At 55.6% G+C, this 27,579-nt stretch overlaps 1 protein-coding gene across 1 annotated transcript in view; it reads right to left on the reverse strand.

Annotated features, from left to right (window-relative positions):
* Window positions 1-1,608: 1,608 nt before the first annotated feature.
* The window catches only part of LOC139253817 (testis-specific serine/threonine-protein kinase 4-like), a 57,172-nt gene continuing 31,201 nt past the window's right edge, over window positions 1,609-27,579 (reverse strand). The window contains exon 3 of the mRNA XM_070873579.1: window positions 1,609-1,804. Coding sequence (XP_070729680.1) covers window positions 1,706-1,804 — 99 coding nt within the window. The 3' untranslated portion in view covers window positions 1,609-1,705. The remainder of the gene's footprint in view (window positions 1,805-27,579) is intronic.

Here is a 27,579-nt window from a genome sequence, read left to right on the forward strand (position 1 = left end):
GGAGTGTAAGGGGGAGTGGCGCGTTGGCGGGGCAGGGCCGAGGGGGGGAGTGTAAGGGGGAGTGGCGCGTTGGCGGGGCAGTGCCGAGGAGGGGAGTGTAAGGGGGAGTGGCGCGTTGGCGGGGCAGGGCCGAGGGGGGGAGTGTAAGGGGGAGTGGCGCGTTGGCGGGGCAGGGCCGAGGGGGGGAGTGTAAGGGGAAGTGACGCGTTGGTGGGGCAGGGCTGGGGGTGGTGGGGTGAGCGGGAGTGGCGCGTTGGCGGGGCAGGGCCGAGGGGGGGAGTATAAGAGGGAGTGGCGCGTTGGCGGGGCAGGGCTGGGGGGGGTGGGGTGAGCGGGAGTGGCGCGTTGGCGGGGCAGGGCCGAGGGGGGGAGTGTAAGGGGGAGTGTAAGGGGGAGTGGCGCGTTGGCGGGGCAGGGCCGAGGAGGGGAGTGCAAGGGAGAGTGGCTCATTGCCGGGGCAGGGCCGAGGGGGGGAGTGTAAGGGGAAGTGATGCGTTGGCGGGGCAGGGCCGAGGGGGGGAGTGTAAGGGGGAGTGGCGCGTTGGCGGGGCAGGGTCGAGGGGGGGAGTGTAAGGGGGAGTGGCGCGTTGGCGGGGCAGGGCCGAGGAGGGGAGTGTAAGGGGGAGTGGCGCGTTGGCGGGGCAGGGTCGAGGGGGGGAGTGTAAGGGGGAGTGGCGCGTTGGCGGGGCAGGGCCGAGGGGGGGAGTGTAAGGGGAAGTGACGCGTTGGCGGGGCAGGGCCGAGGGGGGGAGTGTAAGGGGGAGTGGCGCGTTGGCGGGGCAGGGCCGAGGGGGGGGAGTGTAAGGGGAAGTGGCGCGTTGGCGGGGCAGGGCCGAGGGGGGGGAGTGTAAGGGGAAGTGACGCGTTGGCGGGGCAGGGCCGAGGAGGGGAGTGTAAGGGAGAGTGGCTCATTGCCGGGGCAGGGCCGAGGGGGGGAGTGTAAGGGGGAGTGTAAGGGGGAGTGGCGCGTTGGTGGGGCAGGGCCGAGGGGGGGAGTGTAAGGGGAAGTGGCGCGTTGGCGGGGCAGGGCCGAGGGGGGGAGTGTAAGGGGGAGTGGCTCATTGCCGGGGCAGGGCCGAGGGGGGAGTGTAAGGGGGAGTGGCGCGTTGGCGGGGCAGGACCGAGGGGGGGAGTGTAAGGGGGAGTGGCGCGTTGGCGGGGCAGGGCCAAGGGGGGGAGTGTAAGGGGGAGTGGCGCGTTGGCGGGGCAGGACCGAGGGGAGGAGTGTAAGGGGGAGTGGCGCGTTGCCGGGGCAGGGCCTGGGGGTGAGCAGAACCCTCTTCCGTTAATCCGCATGGAGCGGCAGACGGCCCTAGCAGCCAGCGGGGGAGGGGCACCTGTCCGCCTTTTTGGCCCCGCGCACGGGATGGGGGGAGGGGGGGGGGTTAGGGTCGATTTAATCGCCGCCCCTTTGTCCAACCCCCCCCCCCCCATTATCTCCCTGGTCCTCCTCGTTCCCTGTCTCCCTCCATTGCTCACCACCACCTGCACACATCTACCCCTCACCCAACCCCCCCCCCCCCGCCATGCTCCTGTCGCCAACGGGAAGGGAACTGCGCCCCACCTGCGCGCGCTACATTTGGTCCACACATCGCGCGCAGGTCGCGTGTCTGGCTGTGTCTCCCGCCGCTCACGCGCGCGCGCTGTTCATGAGCAGGCCCCCTTGGAACTGGTAGAGGGCGTCCCATCTCCTGGAGGTCAAGGTTCAACCTCTGGGTGGTCCAGGGAGCCATCCAGGGGTGCACGAGGACGGACGGCAGCGAGTAGCGGAAGGGCGCAGGCTGAGGATCCTCCGGATCAGGTCCTGGAACGACAAACGGCGGAAGCTCCGGTGAGTATCTCGGCTTGACAGGGGAGAACGGAGGGGGGGGGCGGAGTGGGGAGGGGGAGCAGGAGCAGAGGGACGAGTCTCGAACACCAGAGTGAGGAGGAGGAGGAGGAGGGATGGAGGAGGAGTCAGGCAGCCCGATCCGGAGGGGGTCATCTCGCCTCCGGATAAGCCCCCCCCCCCCCGCCCCCGCTCCTCAGTCGCTGAAAAGCACGTCAAGAGAACGAACAAATCGCCCGCCTTGCGGGGCTGAAATTCAGCTCCCCAAAACGGCCGCTTAGCGCCGGAAAGCGGTGTGGCAGGGCGAAATTCCGCGCGGGTCCCCACGTCTGCCGAGCTTTCTCTGTCGGGCTGTGAGCGGCGGCAGCTCGCTGGCCCCTTCGAGTTCAGGGCGTGTAACATAGAAACATAGAAACATAGAAAATAGGTGCAGGAGTAGGCCATTCGGCCTTCGAGCCTGCACCACCATTCAATGAGTTCATGGCTGAACATTCAACTTCAGTACCCCTTTCCTGCTTTCTCACCATACCCCTTGATCCCCCTAGTAGTAAGGACTACATCTAACTCCTTTTTGAATATATTTAGTGAATTGGCCTCAACTACTTTCTGTGGTAGAGAATTCCACAGGTTCACCACTCTCTGGGTGAAGAAGTTCCTCCGCATCTCGGTCCTAAATGGCTTACCCCTTATCCTTAGACTGTGACCCCTGGTTCTGGACTTCCCCAACATTGGGAACATTCTTCCTGCATCTAACCTGTCTAAACCCGTCAGAATTTTATACGTTCTATGAGGTCCCCTCTCATTCTTCTGAACTCCAGTGAATACAAGCCCAGTTGATCCAGTCTTTCTTGATAGGTCAGTCCCGCCATCCCGGGAATCAGTCTGGTGAACCTTCGCTGCACTCCCTCAATAGCAAGAATGTCCTTCCTCAGGTTAGAGACCAAAACTGTACACAATACTCCAGGTGTGGCCTCACCAAGGCCCTGTACAACTGTAGCAACACCTCCCTGCCCCTGTACTCAAATCCCCTCGCTATGAAGGCCAACATGCCATTTGCTTTCTTAACCGCCTGCTGTACCTGCATGCCAACCTTCAATGACTGATGTACCACGACACCCAGGTCTCTTTGCACCTCCCCTTTTCCTAATCTGTCACCATTCAGATAATAGTCTGTCTCTCTGTTTTTACCACCAAAGTGGATAACCTCACATTTATCCACATTATACTTCATCTGCCACGCATTTGCCCACTCACCTAACCTATCCAAGTCGCTCTGCAGCCTCACAGCATCCTCCTCGCAGCTCACACTGCCACCCAACTTAGTGTCATCCGCAAATTTGGAGATACTACATTTAATCCCTCGTCTAAATCATTAATGTACAGTGTAAACAGCTGGGGCCCCAGCACAGAACCTTGCGGTACCCCACTAGTCACTGCCTGCGGTCGCCATATTTTTCTTTTTGTCGGCCGACTGCCAGGTCGGGCCCAACGGTTATGCAACCCCCCAACCACCCCCCCCTCCCTCCCCCCCCCCCCCCACGCCGCCTCCCGGGGTTCGGCCGGGCTGCCAACAGACAGCCTGGCAACCCCCCCCCCCCACCCCCCCCCGCCCACCCCCTCTCTTGGGTGCCAGGGGCTGGCCCAGCCGAACCCCGAACCCCTCCCCGGTGGACCGAACTTTAACAATGGCGCAGGCTCTCCCCGTTAAGCGGCGGGGAGAGACCGGAGGGGTGGGGGGGTGACACACACACAAGGCGGGTGGTGACGTCATCTGCGCTCGGCTGCTGACTGGCGGCTGCGGAGCCCCCCCACTTCTGCCCCTCCAGTGTACCCCCACTTGTGACTGACTTCCGGGGGTCCGCTTCAGACCCAAAAAGGGGGCCTCGCCCGACCCATAGGAAAGAAACACTTCAAGAGCGGAAGGTGCGACCTGTTTCGGGCACGGGGGGGGGGGGTAAATTTTGCCCCCCACCACCCCCCCCCCCCCCGCCCTGTTGTGTGCTGCCCCTAGTGGACTGCCGATGCACTGCAGCTGCCGATGTGTCGATAAGAAATGCCCCCCCCCCCGGTGCGGCAAGGTCGCGCGATGACAGTCGCCGTGACCCAGCCACCTTGTGCCGGTCGGTGTGCACGTGCTGGGGACTGCGCGGGGGGGGGTATCACGTGCTGGGGACTGCGCGGGGGGGGGTATCACGTGCTGGGGACTGCGCGGGGGGGGGTATCACGTGCTGGGGACTGCGCGGGGGGGGTATCACGTGCTGGGGACTGCGCGGGGGGGGTATCACGTGCTGGGGACTGCGCGGGGGGGGGTATCACGTGCTGGGGACTGCGCGGGGGGGGTATCACGTGCTGGGGACTGCGCGGGGGGGGGTATCACGTGCTGGGGACTGCGCGGGGGGGGGTATCACGTGCTGGGGACTGCGCGGGGGGGTATCACGTGCTGGGGACTGCGCGGGGGGGTATCACGTGCTGGGGACTGCGCGGGGGGGGGTATCACGTGCTGGGGACTGCGCGGGGGGGGGGTATCACGTGCTGGCGAGCGAGGCGAGGAGAACCGGCTTCCTCCCCAGCGGGTGTCCCCGTCGGCGACCCGAGAGAGACTTTGAGCCGCCCTTCCGAAATACGCCAACTCCCGCAGGGGGGGCGTTAGCGGAGAGGTCGGAGGTCGGAGGTCGGAGCAGCGCGGACAGGACCAAGGGAGGGCCAGTAGCCAGGCTGTGAGGCCGGGAGGCTCACGTTGCGGACTCCACGCTGGAGCGAGGTCCTGTGGGAAGGAGGCGGGAAGGAGCACAGTGGGAGTGTGTTTGAGTTTGCGTGTGTGTGTGTGTGTGTGTGTATTGGCACGTGCGGCTGAGCCTGGCCTCCAGTCATCTTGGATCCCCCCCCCTATGCCACTGGACCAAGACTTCGCTCCGTCAAGCCCGTGTGGTGGCTGGTGTGCAACAGGCCTCCCCCCCACCCCAGCGTTGGAAGAATTCACGCACAGGCGTCTTCCACTGTTTAAAATGAGCTCATCAGTCATTGTTCGAGTGGAAGCAAGTCATCCGCAACCCCCGAGGGATTACGTGGCTCAAACCGTGCCACGTAAGGCGATCGTAGGACAGGCGGCCGCAAGCTTGGGCGAAGAGGCAGGTTTTGAAGGAGCTGAGAGAGCGGGAGCGACGCGAGGCGGTTTAGCGAGGGTGTTCCCGAGCCTGGGGCCTCGGCAGCTGAAGGCACGGCCACCGATGGTGGAGCCATTAGAATCGGGGATGCCCAAGGGGCCAGAATTGGAGGAGCGCAGAGATCTCGGAGGGTTGGAGGAGATGACAGAGATAGGGAGGTGGAGGGTTTGGCGAGGCCGTGGAGGGATTCGAACACAAGGATGAGACGGACTGCGAGACCCTGTCGATCAGCAAGCACAGGGGCGATGGAGCCAGTTGCACGACTGAGAATCGTCACGGCCCCCATTGAGCACTGGACCAGGCTCTCCCCATCCCTATTGTAATGTACGTACCTGTGAGGACGCGCACAGGGTTTGGAGAGCTGTAGGATGGCGCCAGACACGCTGGATGCCATCGAGTCGCTAAAAGCAGCGCTGGGCCCCGACTCCGTTAGGTGCGTCGAGGAGGCCCGAGCACGTGGGGGGAGATCCCGTCCGAACTGACCCCCGTCCGGACGGAATTCCTCATCGGCGCCAAGCCCCCGGAACCTCCCTCGGGAGCCGGCGCCTCACAACTTGAGCCGCCTCGGGGAAATCCCCTCCGTGCCTTTCAGTCCCGGGCGGAGGGACGGGTTTTCCTGTACGGGCTGCTCCTGCACACTCTCCACCTTGCCATCCTCGCCTGCCGTCCAGACACGCCATGGCGTACCATCTTGCCGTCCGGAGGAGGCGGGGGTCCCCGATGGAGGGCACTCTACGCAGGAGTCCCTCCCTCTATTTATTGGGGACTTGGCCTGGAGGGTGGTGCACGGAGCAGTCCCGTGCAATAAGTTTTTAAGTCAGTTCATGGACTCCCAGGCCGCCTGCAATCTCTGCGGTCTGGAGGAGTCCGTGTTCCACGTTTATGTTCAGTGTGCGAGGTTGCAGCCCACCCTTCCTTTATTTGAAGGGGCTGCTCCTCAAATTCTGGTTCGCACTTCAGTCCCACGCTCCTGATCTTCGGGCACCCTGTGCGGAGGGGAGCGGGTAGGTCCGAGGGCCTCATCGTAGGACTGCTCCTGGGCCTGGCCAAGGGGGCCATCAGCCAGTCCAGGCAGCGGGCGGTCGAGGGGGTCGTTCAGCCCCGACTGCCTGCCTCTCTCCCGCGGTTACATCCGAGCCAGGGTGTCCCTGGAGATGGAGCATGCGGCGTCCACCGGTACGCTCGCGGCCTTCCGCGAGAGGTGGGCGCCGGAGGGACTGGAGTGCATCGTAACCCCCCACCCCCCCGCCCCGGAACAGAATTTGAATTTGATTGGCAAAGCTCCCAGTTAATTTCTAAATTTGTGGGTTCCAGTAGCCTTTACAAAAGGGGGTACTTGATTTACAGTTATGTTTTAAAATAGTTGGGGAGCTGTTGAGTTGGGAGGGGCTTAGCCAGTCACGTGATGTTCACAAGACTCAATAAAACCCCAGCTAGTTGGGTTCGGGGGATCCACGATGGGGCAGGTGGCTGTGAGCCCGGTGGATGAACCGGTAATGTGTCGTGTGATCGTTAAACCTTTGTTAATAAACCAACTAGTTCTTAATAGCAATGTGTTGCTACGAATTCTTAAGCAAAGAATTATCATAGGCAGTCCCTCGGAATCGAGGAAGACTTGCTTCCACTCCTGAAGTGAGTTCTTTGGTGGCTGAACAGTCCAATACGAGAGCCACAGACTCTGTCACAGGTGGGACAGACAGTGGTTGAGGGAAGGGGAGGGTGGGACCGGTTTGCCGCACGCTCCTTCCGCTGCCTGCGCTTGCTTTCTGCACGCTCTTGGCGACGAGACTCGAGGTGCTCAGCGCCCTCCCGGATGCACTTCCTCCACTTAGGGCGGACTGGTCTTTGGCCAGGGACTCCCAGGTGTCGGTGGGGATGTTGCACTTTATCAGGGAGGGCTTTGAGGGTGGTCCCTTCTAACGTTTCCTCTGCCCACCTTTGGCTCGTTTGACGTGAAGGAGTTCCGAGTAGAGCGCTCGCTTTGGGAGTCTCGTGTCTAACATGCGGACAGTGTGGCCCTGCCCAGCGGAGCTGGTCGAGTGTGGTCAGTGCTTCGATGCTGGGGATGTTGGCCTGAATGAGGACGCTGATGTTGGTGCGTCTGTCCTCCCGGGGGATTTGCAGGATCTTGCGGTGGCATCGTTGGTGGTATTTCTCCAGCGACTTGAGGTGTCCACTGTACACGGTCCATGTCTCTGAGCCATACAGGAGGGCGGGTATCACTACAGCCCTGTAGACCATGAGCTTGGTGGCAGATTTGAGGGCCTGGTCTTCAAACACTCTCTTCCTCAGGCGGCAAGCCAGGAAGCAAATACATTACACCTACAATCGCCATTCCTGACTAGATGTCTAACCAGTTCCTCTCTTTCTTTCTCATTGAGGAGTTGCGCTGACTCAGCTTTGCACGATGACATTCGGGCAACACCTTGCCGTCACCCTCAACAACTCCAGATTGCCGGGAGATCGATCCTTTCCCACAGCTCTTCCCTGGTGTAAAGTCTGCACCCGTGTGAGTTTGCTCACAGGTTTGTAGAGCTGTTGAGGCGGGAGGGGCTTACCCAGTCACGTGATGTCCGCAAGACTCAATAAAACCCCAGCCAGTTGGGTTCGGGGGATCCACGACGGGGCAGGTGGTTGTGAGCCCGATGGATGAACTGGTAATGTGTTCGTGTGATCGTTAAACCTTTTGCTAATAAACTCACTCGTTCTTGATAGCAACGCGTTGCGATGAATTCTTAAGCAAAGAACCCACAAAGCAAATATATTACACCTGGTTGTCGCGCGCATCATCCTACCCAAATCTCCCATCCCCCCACCGCTGGCCTGTGCCATCTCAGTCGGGAATTACATAAGAACATAATAGGAGCAGGAGTAGGTCATTCGGCCCCTCGAGCCTGCTCCGCCATTTAATACGATCATGTCTGATCCGATCATGGACTCGGGTCCACTTCCCTGCCCGCTCCCCATAACCCCTTATTCCCTTATCGGTTAAGAAACTGTCTATCTCTGTCTTAAATATATTCAATGTCCCAGCCTCCACAGCTCTCTGGGGCAGAGAATTCCACAGATTTACAACCCTCTGAGAGAAGAAATTTCTCCTCATCTCAGTTTTAAATGGGCGGCCCCTTATTCTAAGACCATGTCCCCTAGTTCTAATCTCCCCCATCAGTGGAAACATCCTCTCTGCATCCACCTTGTCAAGCACCCCTCATAATCTTATACATTTCGATAAGATCACCTCTCATTCTTCTGAATTCCAATGAGTAGAGGCCCAACCTCCTCAACCTTTCCTCATAAGTCAAACCCCCTCATCCCCGGAATCAACCGAGTGAACCTTCTCTGAACTGCCTCCAAAGCAAGTATATCCTTTCGCAAATATGGAAACCAAAACTGCACGCAGTACTCCAGGTGTGGCCTCACCAATACCCTGTATAACTGCAGCAAGACTTCCCTGCTTTTATACTCCATCCCCTTTGCAATAAAGGCCGAGATACCATTGGCCTTCCTGATCACTTGCTGTACCTGCATACCATCCTTTTGTGTTTCATGCACAAGTACCCCCAGGTCCCGCTGTACTGCGGCACTTTGCAATCTTTCTCCATTTAAATAATAACTTGCTCTTTGCTTTTGTTCTGCCAAAGTGCAGAATCAAACTTCTCTGCACTGCCTCCAAAGCAAGTACGTCCTTTCGCAAATATGGAAACCAAAACTGCACGCAGTACTCCAGGTGTGGCCTCACCAAAACCCTGTATAATTGGCCTCGGCAAACCAGGGCTGGTTACCGTAGGTGTTCGGAGGGGTGTGGGGGGGGGGGGCGAGAGAGGATGGGCTAAGGAGAAAACCCAAGGCTTCCTAATCCCTGAGGTAGGGTAGGTGGAAAATGGAGGGCTGTGTGTCAAAACCTTGTAGGTTAGAATAGAGATGACCCACTCTGTGATGCTCCCCCACTGTACAATATCCCAATATCCCACTCAGCCGATGCATGTGGATGGCGGCTTTAGAAACATAGAAAGAAACACAGAAATTTACAGCGCGGAAGGAGGCCATATTTGGCCCATCGTGTCCACGCCGGTCGACAAGGAGCCGCACGGCCGTCAGTCAGCAGCCCTGACGGTTACATATAAACCCGTGAACAATGAACAATGACGGACAGGTAAAGAGCACCCAGCCCGACCGCTCTGCCCCCACACAACCGCGACACCCCTTACATTTTGGGAAGCATATCCCAGCAAAGAAGCAATGTCTTCGGGGGAAGGAGGAGGGGAAGAGAGAGAATTGGGGCGCGGGAGAGAAAATTGTCATGTATGTACGCCTGGGTTTGCCTGCCACCAGGGGGAGCGTCCGTCGGAGGTCACTGGGCCACAGACACACACGTGCAGCCCTTGTACATCAAGAACGCCTCCACCTTTAATCCTCACTTTGCGAGCTAATAAAGTAGAGTCAGGTCACACCCGATTGACGTCACGGTACTAAGCCGCTTGAGGTATGGCACGCGCAACAATTGGCGACAAGGCACAACACGAATTTTCACACACCCACAAAAAAAAATAATGAGCACCGTTGGAATCCTGGAGCGATTTGTGGAGGGAGGTGACTGTGGGAGGATTTTACAGATCACCTCGACCAGTACGTCGTGGCCAACAAGATGGATGAAGACGCCGACGCAGTTAGACGCAGGGCGGTTTTCCTGACGGATTGTGGTCCAAAAATCTATGGCCTCATAAAGAATCTGCTCTCACCTGCCCGCCCAACGGAAAAGACCTATGAGGAATTGTCTGCTCTGATTCGGGACCATCTCAAAGGCCTCAGTATCTCGAGATAGAAGCATTGTTAGAAGCGTGTTCGTTCTGAGGGCCAGGAGGCAGCGGGATTTGTTGCCGACCTGAGACGTCTCGCTGGGCCGTGTAAGTCTGGAAGCGCGTTGGAAGACATGCTGCGCGATGCCTTTGTAACAGGCATAAACCACGAGGTGATCCTGCGGGTCTGAGCAGGGCCACCACCATCGCCCCAGGCTTGCCTGACCACGGTCGACAGAACCAGTCGGAACTCCACGGCAAGAACTGTGCACCAGATTGTGTCGTCGGTTGGCAGGGCCTACCCGACTGTGTGTGCGAAACCTGTAGCTGCTCGAAGTCCGCCATTGGGCACGAATCCGATTTCGCCCTGTTGGCGTTGTGTGGGGGCAATCATCGGCCCTCATCAGTGCCGTTTCAGGCAGTATGTTTGTAGAGGCCGTGCGAAAATAGGGCACCTTCAGTTGATGTGTCCGCAGCTGAGCAAGCGTGCTGCGACACACCACGTGGATGATGATGACCGATCCAGAGCGGACCCGGCAATGATACCCCAGGAGGAAGTGTATAGTGTACATTCGTTCCTGACAAAGAGCCAACCGATAATGATTTAAGTAAAGTTGAACGGCGTGCCGGTATCTATGGAATTAGTCACGGGTACGAGTCAGTCAATTATGAGCCAGAGGACTTTCGAAAAGCTGTGGGACACCAAGGTCGTGAAGCCCAAGCTGAGTCCAGTAAATGCAAAATTGCACACCTCCACCAGAGAGCTCATACCAGTGATTGGCAGTGCAGCAGTCAAGGTGTCGTACGATGGGGCGGTTCATGATCTATCGCTGTGGATCATTCCAGGCAATGGTCTAACGCTGTTCGGCAGGAGTTGGCTCGAAAAAATAAAGTGGAACTGGAACGATATTAAAGTTTTGTCATCGGTGGATGATGCTTTGTGTGCTCAAGTGCTGGGCAAATTCCCCTCGCTGCTTGAACCGGGCATCGGTAACTTCACGGGAGCCAAGGTGCAGATCCATCTGGACACGGATGCAAGACCCGTCCATCACAAAGCTCGGGCAGTTCCGTACATGATGAGGGAGAAGGTCGAAATCGAACTGGACAGACTCCAGCGTGAAGGGATCGTATCACCGGTCAAATTTAACGAATTGGCTAGTCCCATTGTTCCTGTGCTGAAGAGTGATGGCACTGTCAGGATTTGTGGAGACTACAAGGTTACGATCAACCGAGTTTTGAAACAGGATCAGTACCCGTTACCAAAGGCTGATGACCTGTTTGCAACGCTAGCCGGGGGGGAAGTCGTTCACCAAATTGGGTCTGACGTCGGCCTATATGACACAGGAGCTTGTCGAATCGTCGAAGAAACTTGCGTGCATCAATACGCATAAAGGGGTGTTCATTTACAACAGGTGTCCTTTCGGAAATCGCTCGGCTGCAGCCATATTTCAGAGGAACATGGAGAGTTTACTGAAGTCCGTCCCCAGAACCGTCGTGTTCCAAGACGACATTCTGGTCACAGGTCGTGACACCGCCGAACATCTGCACAACCTGGAAGAGGTTCTACATCGTCTGGACAAAGTGGGACTCAGGCTGAAACGCACCGGAAGTCGAATTCCTGGGAAGGAAGATTGCTGCTGATGGTATCAGGCCTATGGACTCAAAAACAGAGGCCATCAAATATGCACCCAGACCCCAGAATGTGACGGAGCTGCGTTCGCTCCCTTGGTCTTCTCAACTACTTCGGTAACTTCTTACCTAAATTGAGCACATTATTAGAGCCACTGCACATGCTGCTCAGAAAAGGCAGCAACTGGGTTTTGGGGTGTATCTCAAGACAGGGCCTTCGAGAAGGCTAGAAATCTGCTTTGTTCCAACAAGCTGCTGGTACATTATGACCCGTGCAAGCGTTTAGGATTGGCCTGTGACGCTTGGTCATATGGGGTTGGTTGCGTGCTCCAACAATCCAGTGAGTCGGGCAAACTGCAACCCGTTGCGTACGCGTCGAGAAGCATGCCTAAAACAGAAAGAGCTTACGGCATGGTAGTGAAAGAAGCTTTAGTCTGCGTATATGGGGTTAAGAAAACGCACCAGTTTCTGTTTGGGCTTCGTTTCGAGCTTGAGACTGATCACAAGCCGCTCATATCTTTGTTTCCAGAGGTGGGCGCTGACATTATCTGCCTATGATTATGTCATTCGCCATAGGCCTGGCACCGAGAACTGTGACGATGCACTGAGCCGTTTGCCATTGCCCACGCCGGAGGTGGAAACGCCAGAGCCCACAGACCTACTGTTGGCCATGGATACCTTTGAGAGTGAAGGGTCATCTGTCACTGCTCAACAAATTAGGACCTGGGCCAGCCAGGATCCGATCTTATCGCTTGTGTCCTTAGTGGTGATTGGTCGGCCATTCCCAGGGAAGTGTGTGATGAAACCAAACCTTACAACCGTCGCAAAGACGAACTATCCATTCAATCTGATTGTTTGCTACGGGGTAATCGTGTTGTTATGCCCAAGAAAGGCAGGGAGAGATTTGTACGGGATTTACACAGTACCCATCCCGGTATTGTGATGATGAAAGCCATTGCCAGGTCTCACGTTTGGCGGCCTGGCATTGACTCTGATCTGGAGTCGTGTGTGCACGAGTGCAACCCTTGCATGCAGTTCAGCAATGCACCAGTGGAATCTCCGCTGAGTCTGTGGTCGTGGCCATCCAAACCTTGGTCGAGGATCCACATGGACTCTGTGGGTCCTTTCCTGGGCAAAATGTCTTTGGTGGTGGTGGATGCGTATTCCAAATGGATAGAATGGCTAATCATGTCATCCAGCACATCCACAGCCACCATTGAGAGCCTTTGTGCCATGTTCGCCACTCATGGTCTGCCCGGCATTGTTGTGAGCGACAACGGACCGTGCTTCACGAGTTTGGAGTTTCAAGAGTTTATGAGACCCAATGGTATCAAGCACGTAAGGTCAGCACCACTCAAACCCGCGTCCAACGGTCAAGCGGAGCGGGCCGTCCAAACCATCAAGCAGAGCCTGAAACGCTTAACTCATGGTTCTTTGCAGACTCGCTTGTTACGCATACTGCTTAGTTGCAGGACAAGACCCCACCCGCTTACCGGGGTCTCCCCCGCTGAACTGTTGATGGAGAGAGGCCTCAAGACCAGGCTCTCCCTTGTCCACCCTGATCTTAATGATCTCGGCGAAAACAGACATCATGATCGCTCTGCCGCGTCACGCGACATCTCTGTTTAATGATCCTGTGTATGAGCTAAATTATGGTCACGGCCCCAGGTGGGTCACTGGCACTGTTACGGCCAAGGAGGGTACCAGGGTGCTTATTGTCAGGCCCACAAATGGGCAAACGTGCAGGAGGCACACTGATCACACGAAATTGCGGCACACAAGACAACCCAGAGCAGTTTGAAGAAGACACCAACAATGACCAACCGATTCATATTCCGCCATCAGAAGACCCTGCTGTTGTCAATGAATCTGGACCTTCAATCCCCGACATGATGAAGGCCATTGCCAGGTCTCACGTTTGCTGGCCTGGCATCGACTCTGATCTGGAGTCGTGTGTGCATCAGTGCAACACTTGCATGCAGTTAAGCAATGCACCACGGGAATCTCCGCTAAGTCTGTGGGTCCTTTCCTGGGCAAAATGTTTTTGGTGGTGGTGGATGCGTATTCCAAATGGATAGAATGGCTAATCATGTCATCCAGCACATCCACAGCCACCATTGAGAGCGGTGCAGGCTCGAAGGGCCGAATGGCCTACTCCTGCACCTATTTTCTATGTTTTTCTATGGACGCTGCCACTCCCATTAGATCGGTTACCCAGCCTCAAGTCATGAATGGCTCGGAGAGCACACCCAGATCTGGAATTGAACTGAGACGATCAACTAGGGAGCAGAAAGTCCCGGACCGTCTCAATTTGTAAATAGGACTGATACCAAGATCTTGGGGGGGGGGGGAATGATGTAATGTATGTATGCCTGGGTTTGCCTGCCACCAGGGGGAGCAACTGTTGGAGGTCATTGGGCCACAGACACACACGTGCAGCCCTTGTATATAAAGAAAGCCTCCATATTTAATCCTCACTTTGAGAGCGAATAAAGTAGAGTCAGATTGAGTTCACGGTACTAAGCTTATTGAGTTATTGCATACGCCACAGAAGTACAGGATCGTCATTCGGAGATAAGCCCCGAACCTGTTTAGGTAACTCCATCCTCATCAGAGAAAGAAAGAATTTATATAGCGCCTTTCATAAGCACTGGACGTCGCAAAGTGCTTTACAGCCAATGAAGTATTATTTTTTGAAGTGTAGTCACTGTTGTAATGTGGGAAACACCAATTTGCGCACAGCAAGCTCCCACACACAGCAATGTGATAATGACCCAGGTAATCTGTTTTAGATGTTGGTCGAGGGATCAATATTGACAAGGACACATTCTTCGCAATAGTGTTACGTCCACCTGAGAGAGCAGACGGGGCCTCGGTTTAACGTCTCACCCGAAAGGCAGACCTCCGACAGTGCAGCGCTCCTATTTACACAAAGGTATCTGTTTTTTTTTTAAAGCATCACTTTGAAAATGACACGGATCAATATCGGATACGGTCCATCCAACTCCGTTCTCGAACTGCGAGAGAGCGAGGGGAGGGAGAGAGAACAGGAGAAAGAGAAAGGGGGAGAGGGAGGAGAGGGAGAGGGAGGAAAGAGAGAGTAAGGGAGAGAGAGAGGGGAGGGAGCAAGAACTGGAGAGAGAGAGAGAGTGAGGGTGGAGGGAGAGTGAATGGGGGAGAGGAGAGAGAGGGAGAATAGGAGAGAAATAGATAGAGGGAGGAGAGGGAGAGAGAGAAAGTGAGAGTGGGAGGGGAGGGAGAGAGGGAGAGAGAGGGAGAGAGGGAGAGAGATCAGGAGACAGAGGGAGAAGAGGGAAAGAGAACAGGAGAGAGAGAGAGAGGGTGGAGGGAGAGTGAATGGGAGAGAGGGAGAGGAGAGAGAGGGAGAATAAGAGAGAAATGAATAGAGGGAGGAGAGGGAGAGAGAAAGTGAGAGTGGGAGGGGAGGGAGAGAGGGAGAGAGATCAGGAGACAGAGGGAGAAGAGGGAGAGAGAACAGGAGAGAGAGAGAGGGTGGAGGGAGAGTGAATGGGAGAGAGGGAGAGGAGAGAGAGGGAGAATAAGAGAGAAATGAATAGAGGGAGGAGAGGGAGAGAGCGAGAAAGTGAGAGTGGGAGGGGAGAGGGAGAGAGGGAGAGAGAGGGAGAGAGGGAGAGAGGGAGAGAGAGGGAGAGAGGGAGAGAGAACAGGAGACAGAGGGAGGAGAGGGAGAGAGAGAGAACGTGAGAGTGGGAGGGGAGGGAGAGAGAGGAAGAGAGGGAGAGAGAACAGGAGACAGAGGGAGGAGAGGGAGAGAGAACAGGAGAGAGATAAAGGGAGAGAGGGAGGGTGGAGGGAGACTGAATTGGAGAGAGAGAAAGGCAGGGAGAATAGGAGAGAGAGGGAGAGGGGGAGAGAGAACAGGAGAGTGAAAGGGAGAGAAGGAATGGGAACAGGAGAGAGAGAAAGAGAGCGAGTGAGGGAGGGGAGGTGGAGAGAAAGGGAGAGAGAGACAGGGGAGAGAGAGAGTGAGCAGGAGAGAGGAAGAGGAGAGGGAGAGAGAGAGTGAGCAGGAGAGAGGAAGAGGAGAGGGAGGGGAGGGGAGAGAACAGGAGAGAGAGAACGTGAAAGGAGAGAGAGAGGGGAGGGAGGGGAGGGAACGAGAAAAGGAGAAAGGAAGAGGAGAGAGAGAGGGGTGGGAAATGAGGGAAAGAGAGGGAGAGGGCGAGTGAATAGAGAGGGACAGAAAGGGGAGCGAGGGAGGATGGAGGCGGGGAGCGAGAGAAGGGGATGAGCGTGCCCCGCTGAGTGTTGCCGTGGATACGGGGGGGGGAATGGCCCACAAGGTAGGCCATTGTCTCGCACTGTCCCACATCGGTGCGCGGCCAGAAGGCCGGGGTGGAACCTGGTTCCTTTGTGCCTCATCCGACCCCCGCACTCCGACCCCCTGCACTCCGACCCCCACCCAACTCCCCGAGGAGAACGGGTGGTGGGCAGTCTGGACTGTCCGGGTTAAATCCCGGAACGACAAAGACGCCGGGCGGGATTCCGGGAATAGCCGGTTGGCACTCACGGGTTGGGGGGGCGGGAGGGGAGGGGGCGTTGAGGGTTAAAGGTCGTGTCGGGCCCAGTCAGGGTGCGGACTGGTCCGAGGGACGGGTGAGGAGGGAGGAGGGAATGTCGGGCATCGCGGACGGGATGAAGCCGAGCGACAGAAGAGTAACACGGGGCTTTCTCGGCCTGCCACAACTATTTGATCCGTAAATCAAATGCCCCCCTTTATTAAAGGGGGGCACCAAAACAGACAAATAAACAAATGAACTTTTGACCGTAGACTGAGATCAAAATTAGAGTTTGGTTGCCGGGGGAGATGATGCACTCCAGTCCCTCCGGCGCCCACCTCTGGCGGAAGGCCGCGAGCGTACTGGTGGACACCGCGTGCTCCAGCTCCAGGGACACCCCGGCCCGGATGTACGCGCGGAAGAGAGGCAGGCGGTCGGGGCTGAACGACCCCCTCGACCGCCCGCTGCCTGGACCGGCTGATGGCCCCCTTGGCCGGGCCGAGAAGGCCCCACGAGGAGGCCCTCGGACCTGCCCGCTCCCCTCCGCACAGGGTGCCCAAAGGTCCGGAGCGTGGGGCTGAAGTGCAAACCAGAATTTGAGGAGCACCCCCTTCAGAGGGGGCTGCAACCTCTCACACTCGACAGACCGCAGAAATTGCAGGCGGCCCGGGAGCCCGTGAACCGACTTAAAAACCCATTGGCCCCCCTCCCCACCCCGTGCAACACCCTCCAGGCCAAGTCCCCGATAAATAAGGGGAGGACTCCCGCGTAGGGAGCCCTCCACTGGGGAACCCCCCCCCTCCGGACGGCAAGATGGTGCGCACCCAAGCTCGGCCTGCTACAACCTGCTTCCGTTGCCGTGCCCACCGCTCCCACTTCCTCAGCCCAGGCCCGCACCTTACCTCACACAATCTGTTCCGCCCCCCCCCCCCCCATCCCCGCCCTCCGCAGCCCCTAAAGCCATCCGTACGCTTCATCAAATATTCCGACTCTGGCAGAAATTCCGGACCTCTCGCCCCCACTTCACATCCCGGGAGGGCGGGAGGGGGGGGGGTCTGTTTGTTCATTTTATTCATTCACGCAATGTGAGCCAGGTCGGCATTTATTGCCCATCCCTAATTGCCCTGGAGAAGGTGGAGGTGAGCCGCCTTCTTGAACCGCTGCAGTCCATCTTCTTTGTTTTTGGAACGACCGAGGTGCTCGCTGGGCCATTTCAGAGGGGCAGTTAAGAGTCAGGCACATTGCCCCCCCCTGTATGGCTCAGAGACGTGGACCATGTACAGCAGACACCTCAAGTCGCTGGAGAAATACCACCAACGCTGTCTCCGCAAGATCCTGCAAATCCCCCCGGGAGGACAGACGCACCAACGTTAGCGTCCTCGACCAGGCCCAACATCCCCAGCATCGAAGCACTTGACCACACACACTCGACCAGCTCCGCTGGGCAGGGCCACATTGTCCGCATGGCCCCCGACACGAGACTCCCCAAAGCGAGAGCTCTACTCGGAACTCCCACACGGCAAGCGAGCCCCAGGTGGGCAGAGGAAACGTTACAAGGGACCACCCTCAAAGCCCTCCCCTGATAAAGTGCAACATCCCCCACCGACACCTGGGAGTCCCTGGGCCCAAAGACCAGTCCCGCCCCTCAGTGGAGGAAGCGCATCCGGGAGGGGCGCTGAGCACCTCGAGTCTCGTCGCCGAGAGCGCGCAGAAAGCAAGCGCAGGCAGCGGAAGGAGCGTGCGGCAAACCAGTCCCACCCTCCCCTTCCCTCAACCACTGTCTGTCCCACCTGTGACAGGGACTGTGGTTCCTGTATTGGACTGTTCAGTCACCCGAGAACTCACTGTTAGAGTGGGAGCAAGTCTTCCTCGATTCCGAGGGGCTGCCGATGATGACATTGCTGTGTGGGTCTGGAGTCACATACGGGCCCAGACCTGGTGAGGACGAGACTTGCTTCCCCAAAGGACGTGAGTGCTGGCTCTTTATTCTAGATTCCAGATTCATTTATTTAATTTTAAATTTAAATTCTCCAGCTGCCGTGGTGGGATTTGAACTTCTGCCTCCCGATCTTTGGTCCAGGCCTCTGGATTACTGGTCCAGGGATATTACCGCTGTCCTACCGCACAGCGAATTTCGTCCGGAGAGATATTCTGCGGCTCCCGGTGAGGCGAGAGAGGAGATAGAGAGAGGGAGGGAGGGGAGGGAGAGAGAACAGGAGAGAGAGAGAGAGGGGAGAGAGAGAGAGGAAGGGAGAGGGTTAGAGGGAGAGAATAGGAGAGAAAGGGAGGGAGAAGACAGAGAGAGTAAAGGAGAGAGAGAGAGAGAGGGAAGAGAGAGAAAGGGAGAGAGTTAGACGGAGAGAATAGGAGAGAAAGGGAGGGAGGAGAGAGAGAGAGAAAAGGAGAGAGAGAGAGGGGGGAGAGAGAGAAAGGGAAAGAGTTAGAGGGGAGATAGAGAAAGGGAGAGAGTTAGATGGAGAGAATAAGAGAGGGAGGGAGGAGAGAGAGAGAGAGAAAGGGAGAGAGGGTGGGGAGGAAGATAGAACAGGAGAGAGAAAGGGAGAGAGTTAGAGGGAGAGAATAGGAGAGAAAGGGAGGGAGAAGACAGAGAGAGTAAAGGAGAGAGAGAGAGAGAGGGAAGAGAGAGAAAGGGAGAGAGTTAGACGGAGAGAATAGGAGAGAAAGGGAGGGAGGAGAGAGAGAGAGAAAAGGAGAGAGAGAGAGAGGGGAGAGAAAGAAAGGGAGAGAGTTAGAGGGGAGATAGAGAAAGGGAGAGAATTAGATGGAGAGAATAGGAGAGGGAGGGAGGAGAGAGTGAGAGAGAAAGGGAGAGAGGGTGGGGAGGAAAATAGAACAGGAGAGAGAAAGGGAGAGAGTTAGAGGGAGAGAGAGAAAGGGAGAGAGGGTGGGGAGGAAGATAGAACAGGAGAGAGTGAAAGGGAGAGAGTTAGAGGGAGAGAGAGAAAGGGAGAGAGGGTGGGGAGGAAGATAGAACAGGAGAGAGAGAGAAAGGAAGAGAGTTAGAGGGAGAGAATAGGAGAGCAAGGGAGGGAGGAGAGAGAGAGAGAGAAAGGGAGAAGAGGAAGATAGAACAGGAGAGAGAGAAAGGGAGGGGGAGGGAGAGAGAAAGTAGGGTGGGAGGTGTTACGCTCATAATACATGGTGAGACTGAGTACTGTGTGTAATGAGCAAGTGTGATCTTAGTTCCTTTAATGCCACTCCAGCGTGCAGGTACCTCGTGGGTGGCCTGCTTATATACCGTGCTCCCAAGGGATATTGGGATCCCTTGGGACTCCCAACAGGTAGGCCCTCTGGTGGTGGTGTGATACAGGTTACAAAGGGTTAAATACGTAACATCACTCCCCCGTGAAGTCAACAGTACACTTATTTACAGGGCGAGGCGATCTGGGGCTTTGCGCTCCCTTGTCGATCGTCTCGGTACAAATGCTGGTGTGGGTGGGTTGGTCAATTCTTCACTGGGCTGTTGGGTAGCCGGCCTTGTCAGGCTGCTGGGGTCGATGAGTTCAGTTTCGTGGTCAACTGTGATGTCAGTTGCCACTTGTGTGTGTGTGTGTTGGAGAGTCAAAGTTCATGGTGTCCTCTTCGGGTTGTTCGTAGCTGTTGGTGAACCGCAATTTGATTTGGTCCAAGTGTTTTCTGTGCGTTTGTCCATTGCTCAGTTTGACATGAAATAGCCAACTCCCCTCTTTGGTTATGACCGTGCCAGCGAGCCATTTGACACCATGTCCATAATTGAGCACAAACACAGGATCATTGATCTCAATATCGCATGACAAATTTGCGCGGTCATGGTACACACTTTGTTTATGCCGCTTGTCCTCCACGTGATCGTGGCGATCAGGGTGGACCAGAGAGAGCCTTGTTTTGAGCGCACTTTTCATGAACAGCTCGGTTGGGGGAACCCCGGTGAGTGAGTGGGGTCTGGTGCAGTAGCTGAGCAGCACTCGGGACAACCAGGTCTGCAGGGAGCCTTCCGACACACGTTTTCAAGCTTTGCTTGATGGTCTGAACTGCCCGTTCTGTCTGGCCGTTGGATGCGGGCTTGAACGGGGCAGATGTGACGTGCTTGATCCCGTTGCGGGTCCTGAATTCCTTGAATTCAGCGCTGGTGAAACACGGCCCATTGTCGCTGACTAGGACATCAGGCAGGCCGTGCGTGGCAAACATGGCTCTTAGGCTTTCAATGATGGCCGTGGATGTGCTTACAGACATTATTGCACATTCAATCCACTTTGAGTAAGTGTCCACGACAACCAAGAACATTTTGCCTAGGAATGGGCCCCGCATAGTCTACATAGATCCTCGACCACGGTTTGGAGGGCCAGGACCACAAACTTAGCGGTGCCTCTCTGGGTGCATTGCTCAGCTGAGAGCAAGTGTTGCACTGGCGCGCGCATGACTCTAGATCTGAGTCGATGCCAGGCCACCACACGAGGGATCTGGCTGTGGCTTTCATCATTACAATGCCTGGTTGGGTGTTGTGCAGTTCGCAAATCAATGTGTCTTTGCCTTTCTTGGTCAAGACCACGCGATTGCCCCACAAAAGACAGTCCGTCTGGAGGGACAACTCGTCTTTGCGTCTGTGGAACGGCTTAATCGCTTCCTGCATCTCCGCTGGGACACTGGACCAGCTCCCATGGAGGACACAGTTTTTTACCAAGGACAGTAAAGGATCCTGGCTGGTCCAGGTCCTGATCTGGTGGGCCATAACGGGGGAATTCTTGTTCTCAAATGCCTCCATGACCATGAGCAAATCCGCAGGCTGTGCCATTTCCATCCCGGGCAATGGCAGCCGACTCAGATCATCTGCACAGTTCTCTGTGCCCGGTCTGTGGCGGATTACAGAGTTGTATGCCGACAGTGTGAGCGTCCATCTTTAGATGCGGGCAGAGGCATTGGTATTAATCCCTTTGCTCTCAGAGAACAGCGATATGAGCGGCTTGTGGTCAGTTTCAAGCTCGAACTTGAGGCCAAACAAGTACAGGTGCATTTTTTTTACCCCGTAAACACACGCCAGAGCCTCTTTTTCAATCATGCTGTAGGCCCTTTCGGCCTTGGACAAACTCCTGGACGCATACGCAACTGGTTGCAAAATCCCCGATTCATCAGCCTGTTGTAACACACACCCGACCACGTATGACGACGCATCGCAAGCTAGCACTAATCGTTTACAAGGGTTATACAGGACAAGCAGTTTGTTAGAACACAATAAACTTCTGGCTTTCTTAAAGGCAGCCCCTTGTGAATTCCCCCACACCCAGTCGTCTCCCTTGCACAGTAGCACATGTCGGGGTTCTAGCAGGGTGCTTAACCCAGGTGGGAAATTACCCAAATAGTTAAGGAGTCCCAGGAATGACCGCAACTCCCTCACGTTCCGTGGTCGCGGCGCGTTCCTGATGGCCTCTGGCTTGGCATCGGTGGGTCTGATACCGTCTGCCATGATTCTCCTTCCTAAGAATGCGACATCCTGTGCCAGGAAAACATACTTCGAGCGTTTCAACCTGAGCCCCACGTGATCCAACCGACTAAGAACCTCCTCCAGATTCTTTAAGTGCTCCATGGTGTCCTGACCTGTAACCACTATGTCATCCTGGAAGACCACGGTGCAAGGAACCGACTTTAGCAGGCTCTCCATGTTCTGCTGGAAGATCACTGCGGACGACCGAATCCCGAACGGGCACCAGTTGTAGATAAACAGACCTTTGTGCGTGTTGATGCAGGTGAGGCTTTTCGAAGACTCCTCCAGCTCCTGCGTCATGTAAGCCGAGGTCAGGTCCAGCTTGGTAAATGTCTTACCTCCAGCCAGGGTCGCAAATAGGTCGTCTGCCTTGGGTAGTGGGTACTGGTCCTGCAGCGAGAAACGGTTAATCGTTACTTTATAGTCCCCACAAATTCTAACAGTACCGTCCTCCTTGAGTACCGGAACAATCGGACTGGCCCAGTCATTGAATTCTACCGGTGCGGTGATACCTTCACGTTGCAGCCTGTCCAGCTCAATTTCCACTTTTTCACGCATCATGTACGGTACCGCCCGAGCCTTGTGGTGGATGGGACACGTACCGGGAACCAAATGGATCTGCACTTTCGCCCCCAAGAAGCTTCTGGCTCGAATAATGAAGGGAACTTGCTTAGAACCTGGGCACATGAGGTGTCGTCGACGGACGAGAGCGCTCGGATGTCGTCCCAGTTCCAGCGGATTTTCCCCAGCCAGCTTCTGCCAGACAATGTGGGGCCATCTCCTGGCACAATCCACAGCGGGAGTTCGTGTACTGCTCCGTCATAGGAGACTTTGACTTCAGCACTGTCAATTACAGGGATTAGTTCCTTGGTGTAAGTCCTTAGTTTGGTGTTAATGGGGCTGAGCTTGGGCCTGTGTGCCTTGTTGCCCCACAGCCTGTCGAAGGCCGTTTTACTCATTATGGACTGACTTGCCCCCGTGTCCAGCTCCATCGATACTGGAATACCGTTCAACTTTCAACATTACTGGTGGGCATTTCGTGGTGAAGGTGTGTACCCCGTACACCTCTGCCTCCTCCGTACGAGTCTCCAATTCAGCCTGATCCACAGTGGATCGATCTTCCTCTGCGACGTGGTGGTTTGAAGGGTTTGCAGCTCGCCTGCACATACGCTGAAGGTGTCCCATTGCTCTGCAACCATTGCACACATAGTGCTTAAAGCGGCATTGATGGGGCCGATGATCACCTCCACAGCGCCAACAGGGTGTTAACTGCCTCGCATTAACAGATGATGGCGGACTCTGGGTCATCTGAGGTTGGACCACAGCAGCCGGTGTGTACGTCCTGCCCTGTACATTCCAGCTCGAAACCGACGTTACTTTGTGCACAGTACTGGGCGAACTTTACTCTGTGAAATCTGCTTGGTGTTGTTGCTGGTGGACATAAATGCCTGGGCTATCGCTATGGGTTTACTCAGATTCGGAGTTTCAACAGTCAACAGTTTGCGAAGGATTGTCTCATGTCCGATGCCCAGTGCAAAACAGTCTCTGAGCATTTGTTCGAGGAATCCCTCAAACTCACAATGTCCTGCGAGGCGCCTTAGTTCGGCGACGTAGCTCGCCACTTCCTGGCCCTCCGACCGTTGACACATGTAGAACCGATACCTCGCCATCAAAACGCTTTCCTTAGGCTTTAGGTGCTCCCGGACCAGCGTACACAATTCTTCGTAGGATTTCTCTGTTGGTTTTGCCGGGGCCAGGAGATTCTTCATGAGGCCATAGGTTGTTGCCCCACAGACAGTGAGGAGGATCGCCCTTCGTTTGGCAGCGTTCTCGTCCCCTTCCAGCTCGTTGGCCACGAAGTATTGGTCGAGTCTCTCCACGAAGGCCTCCCAATCGTCCCCTTCTGAGAACTTCTCCAGGATGCCGACTGTTCTTTGCATTTTCACGCGTTGTTCGTTACCTCGTCGCCAATTGTTACACTCATAATAAATGGTCAGACTGAGTACTATGTGTAATGAGCAAGTGTGACCTTAGCTCCTTTATTAAGACTCCAGAGTGCAGGTACCTCGTGGGTGGCCTGCTTATATACTGTGCTCCCAAGGGATGCTGGGATCCCTTGGCACTCCAACAGGTGGGCCCTCTGGTGGTGGTCAGGTGTGAGGCAGGTTAAAAGGGGTTAAATACATAACAGGAGGGGAGGGAGAGAGAACAGGAGAGAGAGAAAGGGAGGGGAGGGAGAGAGAGAGAAAGGGAGAGAGGGAGGGGAGGAAGATAGAACAGGAGAGAGAGAAAGGGAGGGGGAGGGAGAGAGAAAGTGAGAGTGGGAGGGGAGAAAGAGAGAACAGGAGGGAGAGAAAGGGAGTTGAGAGGGAGGGCAGGGAGAGAGGGAGGGGAGGGAGAGAGAACGAGAGAGAGATGAAGGGAGCGAGAGGGAGGGCAGGGAGAGAGGGAGGGGAGGGAGAGAGAACGAGAGAGAGATGAAGGGAGCGAGAGGGAGGGCAGGGAGAGAGAGAAAGTGAGAGTGGGAGGGGAGAAAGAGAGAACAGGAGGGAGAGAAAGGGAGTTGAGAGGGAGGGCAGGGAGAGAGGGAGGGGAGGGAGAGAGAACGAGAGAGAGATAAAGGGAGCGAGAGGGAGGGCAGGGAGAGAGAGAAAGTGAGAGTGGGAGGGGAGGGAGAGAGAACAGGAGAGAGAGAAAGGGAGCGAGAGGGAGGGGGGGGAACAATGCACTTCACAGCCATTGGACACCTTTCAGCGCGTTGCGCGGGCAAACGCTCGCGGAGACTACTGCGCACAGCAAGATCCCACCATTAAAAAAAAGGCAACGTGATTAACTTTATGTCGATCCGTCAGGTGGCTGCGTTGGTCTGACGGGGAGGAGGGAAATGTCGGCCCCAGGACACCCCAGGATGGCAATTACTCTGCTCTCCCGGTATAAGTTACAACACTTCACCCATTTCCTTACCTGTTCGAGGGAGCCTTGGTTGGGGCAAATGGAGGGACCTGCCATTCTAAGACGTATCAGAGAGAGAGAGAGGTTGGGGGGGTGGGGGGGGGCATTGGGGTCAGACACTGACCTTTCACCCTCGAGGACCTGGGGTCAAATCTAGCCACAGACAGAGGTGGGGTGACAGTCCGTGCTCCCTGATGGAGGAACTGAGTGGGGGAGGGCAGTGAGGTCAGACTCTGACCTTTCACCCACCACGATCTGGGGTCAGTGTGTTTATTTGAAGTAGGGTTTTGATGTCTCTGCGGCTCTGATGGACTTCCATTTGGGATTTAGAAGTTCTAATGGCAAGCGAGGACACACCATGTAAGTGGTTGAAATTCACAACAAACTCACTTTGCTGCATATTTGACGGCATACACAATTCATAAAGTACAGGTTTGATGGGACAGTGTAGAGGGAGCTTTACTCTGTATCTAACCCCCTGTACCTGCCCTGGGAGTGTTTGATGGGACAGTGCAGAGGGACCTTTACTCTGTATCTAACCCGTGCTGTACCTGCCCTGGGAGTGTGTGATGGGACAGTGTAGAGGGAGCTTTACTCTGTATCTAACCCCCTGTACCTGCCCTGGGAGTGTTTGATGGGACAGTGTAGAGGGAGCTTTACTCTGTATCTAATCCCGTGCTGTACCTGCCCTGGGAGTGTGTGATGGGACAGTGTCGAAGGAGCTTTACTCTGTATCTAACCCTCTGTACCTGCCCTGGGAGTGTGTGATGGGACGGTGTAGAGGGAGCTTTACTCTGTATCTAACCCCGTGCTGTACCTGCCCTGGGAGTGTTTGATGGGACAGTGTAGAGGGAGCTTTACTCTGTATCTAACCCCCTGTACCTGCCCTGGGAGTGTTTGATGGGACAGTGTAGAGGGAGCTTTACTCTGTAACTAACCCGTGCTGTACCTGCCCTGGGAGTGTTTGATGGGACAGTGCAGAGGGACCTTTACTCTGTATCTAACTCCGTGCTGTACCTGCCCTGGGAGTGTTTGATGGGACAGTGTAGAGGGAGCTTTACTCTGTATCTAACCCGTGCTGTACCTGCCCTGGGAGTGTTTGATGGGACAGTGTAGAGGGAGCTTTACTCTGTATCTAACCCGTGCTGTACCTGCCCTGGGAGTGTTTGATGGGACAGTGTAGAGGGACCTTTACTCTGTATCTAACTCCGTGCTGTACCTGCCCCCGGGAGTGTTTGATGGGACAGTGTAGAGGGAGCTTTACTCTGTATCTAACCCGTGCTGTACCTGCCCTGGGAGTGTTTGATGGGACAGTGTAGAGGGAGCTTTACTCTGTATCTAATCCCGTGCTTACCTGCCCTGGGAGTGTTTGATGGGACAGTGTAGAGGGAGCTTTACTCTGTATCTAACCCGTGCTGTACCTGCCCAGGGAGTGTTTGATGGGACAGTGTAGAGGGAGCTTTACTCTGTATCTAAACTGCACAGTACCTCCCCAGGCGTTGTTTAATGGGGCAATGTAAAGGGAGCTTTACTCTGTATCTAACACCGTGCTGTACCTGCCCTGGGAGTGTTTGATGGGACAGTGTAGAGAGAGCTTTACTCTGTATCTAACCCAGTGCTGTACCTGCCCTGGAAGTGTTTGATGGAACAGTGTAGAGGGAGCTTTACTGTGTTTCTAACCCGTGCTGTACCTGCCCTGAGAGTGTTTGATGGGACAATGTTGAGGGAGCTTTACTCTGTATCTAACCCGTGCTGTACCTGCCCTGGGAGTGTTTGATGGGACAGTGTTGAGGGAGCTTTACTGTGTTTCTAACCCGTGCTGTACCTGCCCTGAGAGTGTTTGATGGGACAATGTTGAGGGAGCTTTACTCTGTATCTAACCCGTGCTGTACCTGCCCTGGGAGTGTTTGATGGGACAGTGTAGAGAGAGCTTTACTCTGTATCTAACCCAGTGCTGTACCTGTCCTGGAAGTGTTTGATGGGACAGTGTAGAGGGAGCTTTACTGTGTTTCTAACCCGTGCTGTACCTGCCCTGGGAGTGTTTGATGGCACAGTGTTGAGGGAGCTTTACTGTGTTTCTAACCCGTGCTGTACCTGCCCTGGGAGTGTTTGATTAGACAGTGTAGAGGGAGCTTTACTGTGTTTCTAACCCGTGCTGTACCTGCCCTGGGAATGTTTGATGGGACAGTGCAGAGGGAGCTTTACTTTGTATCTAACCCCGTGCTCTACCTGCCCTGGGAGTGTTTGATGGGACAGTGTAGAGGGAGTTTTACTCTGTATCTAACCCGTGCTGTACCTGCCCTGGGAGTATTTGATGCTATACGTAGAGTTAGCTTTACTCTGTGTCTAACCTGCACAGTACCTGCCCTGGGAATGTTTGATGGGACAGTGCAGAGGGAGCTTTACTTTGTATCTAACCCCGTGCTCTACCTGCCCTGGGAGTGTTTGATGGGACAGTGTAGAGGGAGTTTTACTCTGTATCTAACCCGTGCTGTACCTGCCCTGGGAGTATTTGATGCTATACGTAGAGTTAGCTTTACTCTGTGTCTAACCTGCACTGTACCTGCCCTGGGAGTGTGTGATGGGACAGTGTGGAGGGAGCGTTACTCTGTGTCTAACCTGCACTGTACCTGCCCTGGGAGTGTTTGATGGGACAGTGAAGAGGGAGCTTTACTCTGTATCTAACCCCCTGTACCTGCCCTGGGAGTGTTTGATGGGACAGTGTAGAGGGAGCTTTACTCTGTATCTAACCCCCTGTACCTGCCCTGGGAGTGTTTGATGGGACTGTGTAGAGGAAGCTTTACTCTGTATCTAACCCCCTGTACCTGCCCTGGGAGTGTGTGATGGAACAGTGTAGAGGGAGCTTTACTCAGTATCTAACCCGTGCTGTACCTGTCCTGGGAGTGTTTGATGGGACAGTGTAGAGGGAGCTTTACTCTGTATCTAATCCCGTGCTGTACCTGCCCTGGGAGTGTTTGATGGGACAGTATAGAGGGAGCTTTACTCTGTATCTAATCCCGTGCTTACCTGCCGTGGGAGTGTTTGATGGGGCAGTGTAGAGGGAGCTTTACTCTATATCTCACCCGTGCTATACCTGCTCTGGGAATGTGTGATGGGACAGTGCAGAGGGAGCTTTACTCTGTATCTAACCCCGTGCTGTACCTGCCCTGGGAATGTTTGATGGGACAGT

This window comes from Pristiophorus japonicus, unplaced genomic scaffold, assembly GCF_044704955.1.
Source record: "Pristiophorus japonicus isolate sPriJap1 unplaced genomic scaffold, sPriJap1.hap1 HAP1_SCAFFOLD_515, whole genome shotgun sequence".
NCBI lineage: Eukaryota > Metazoa > Chordata > Chondrichthyes > Pristiophoridae > Pristiophorus > Pristiophorus japonicus.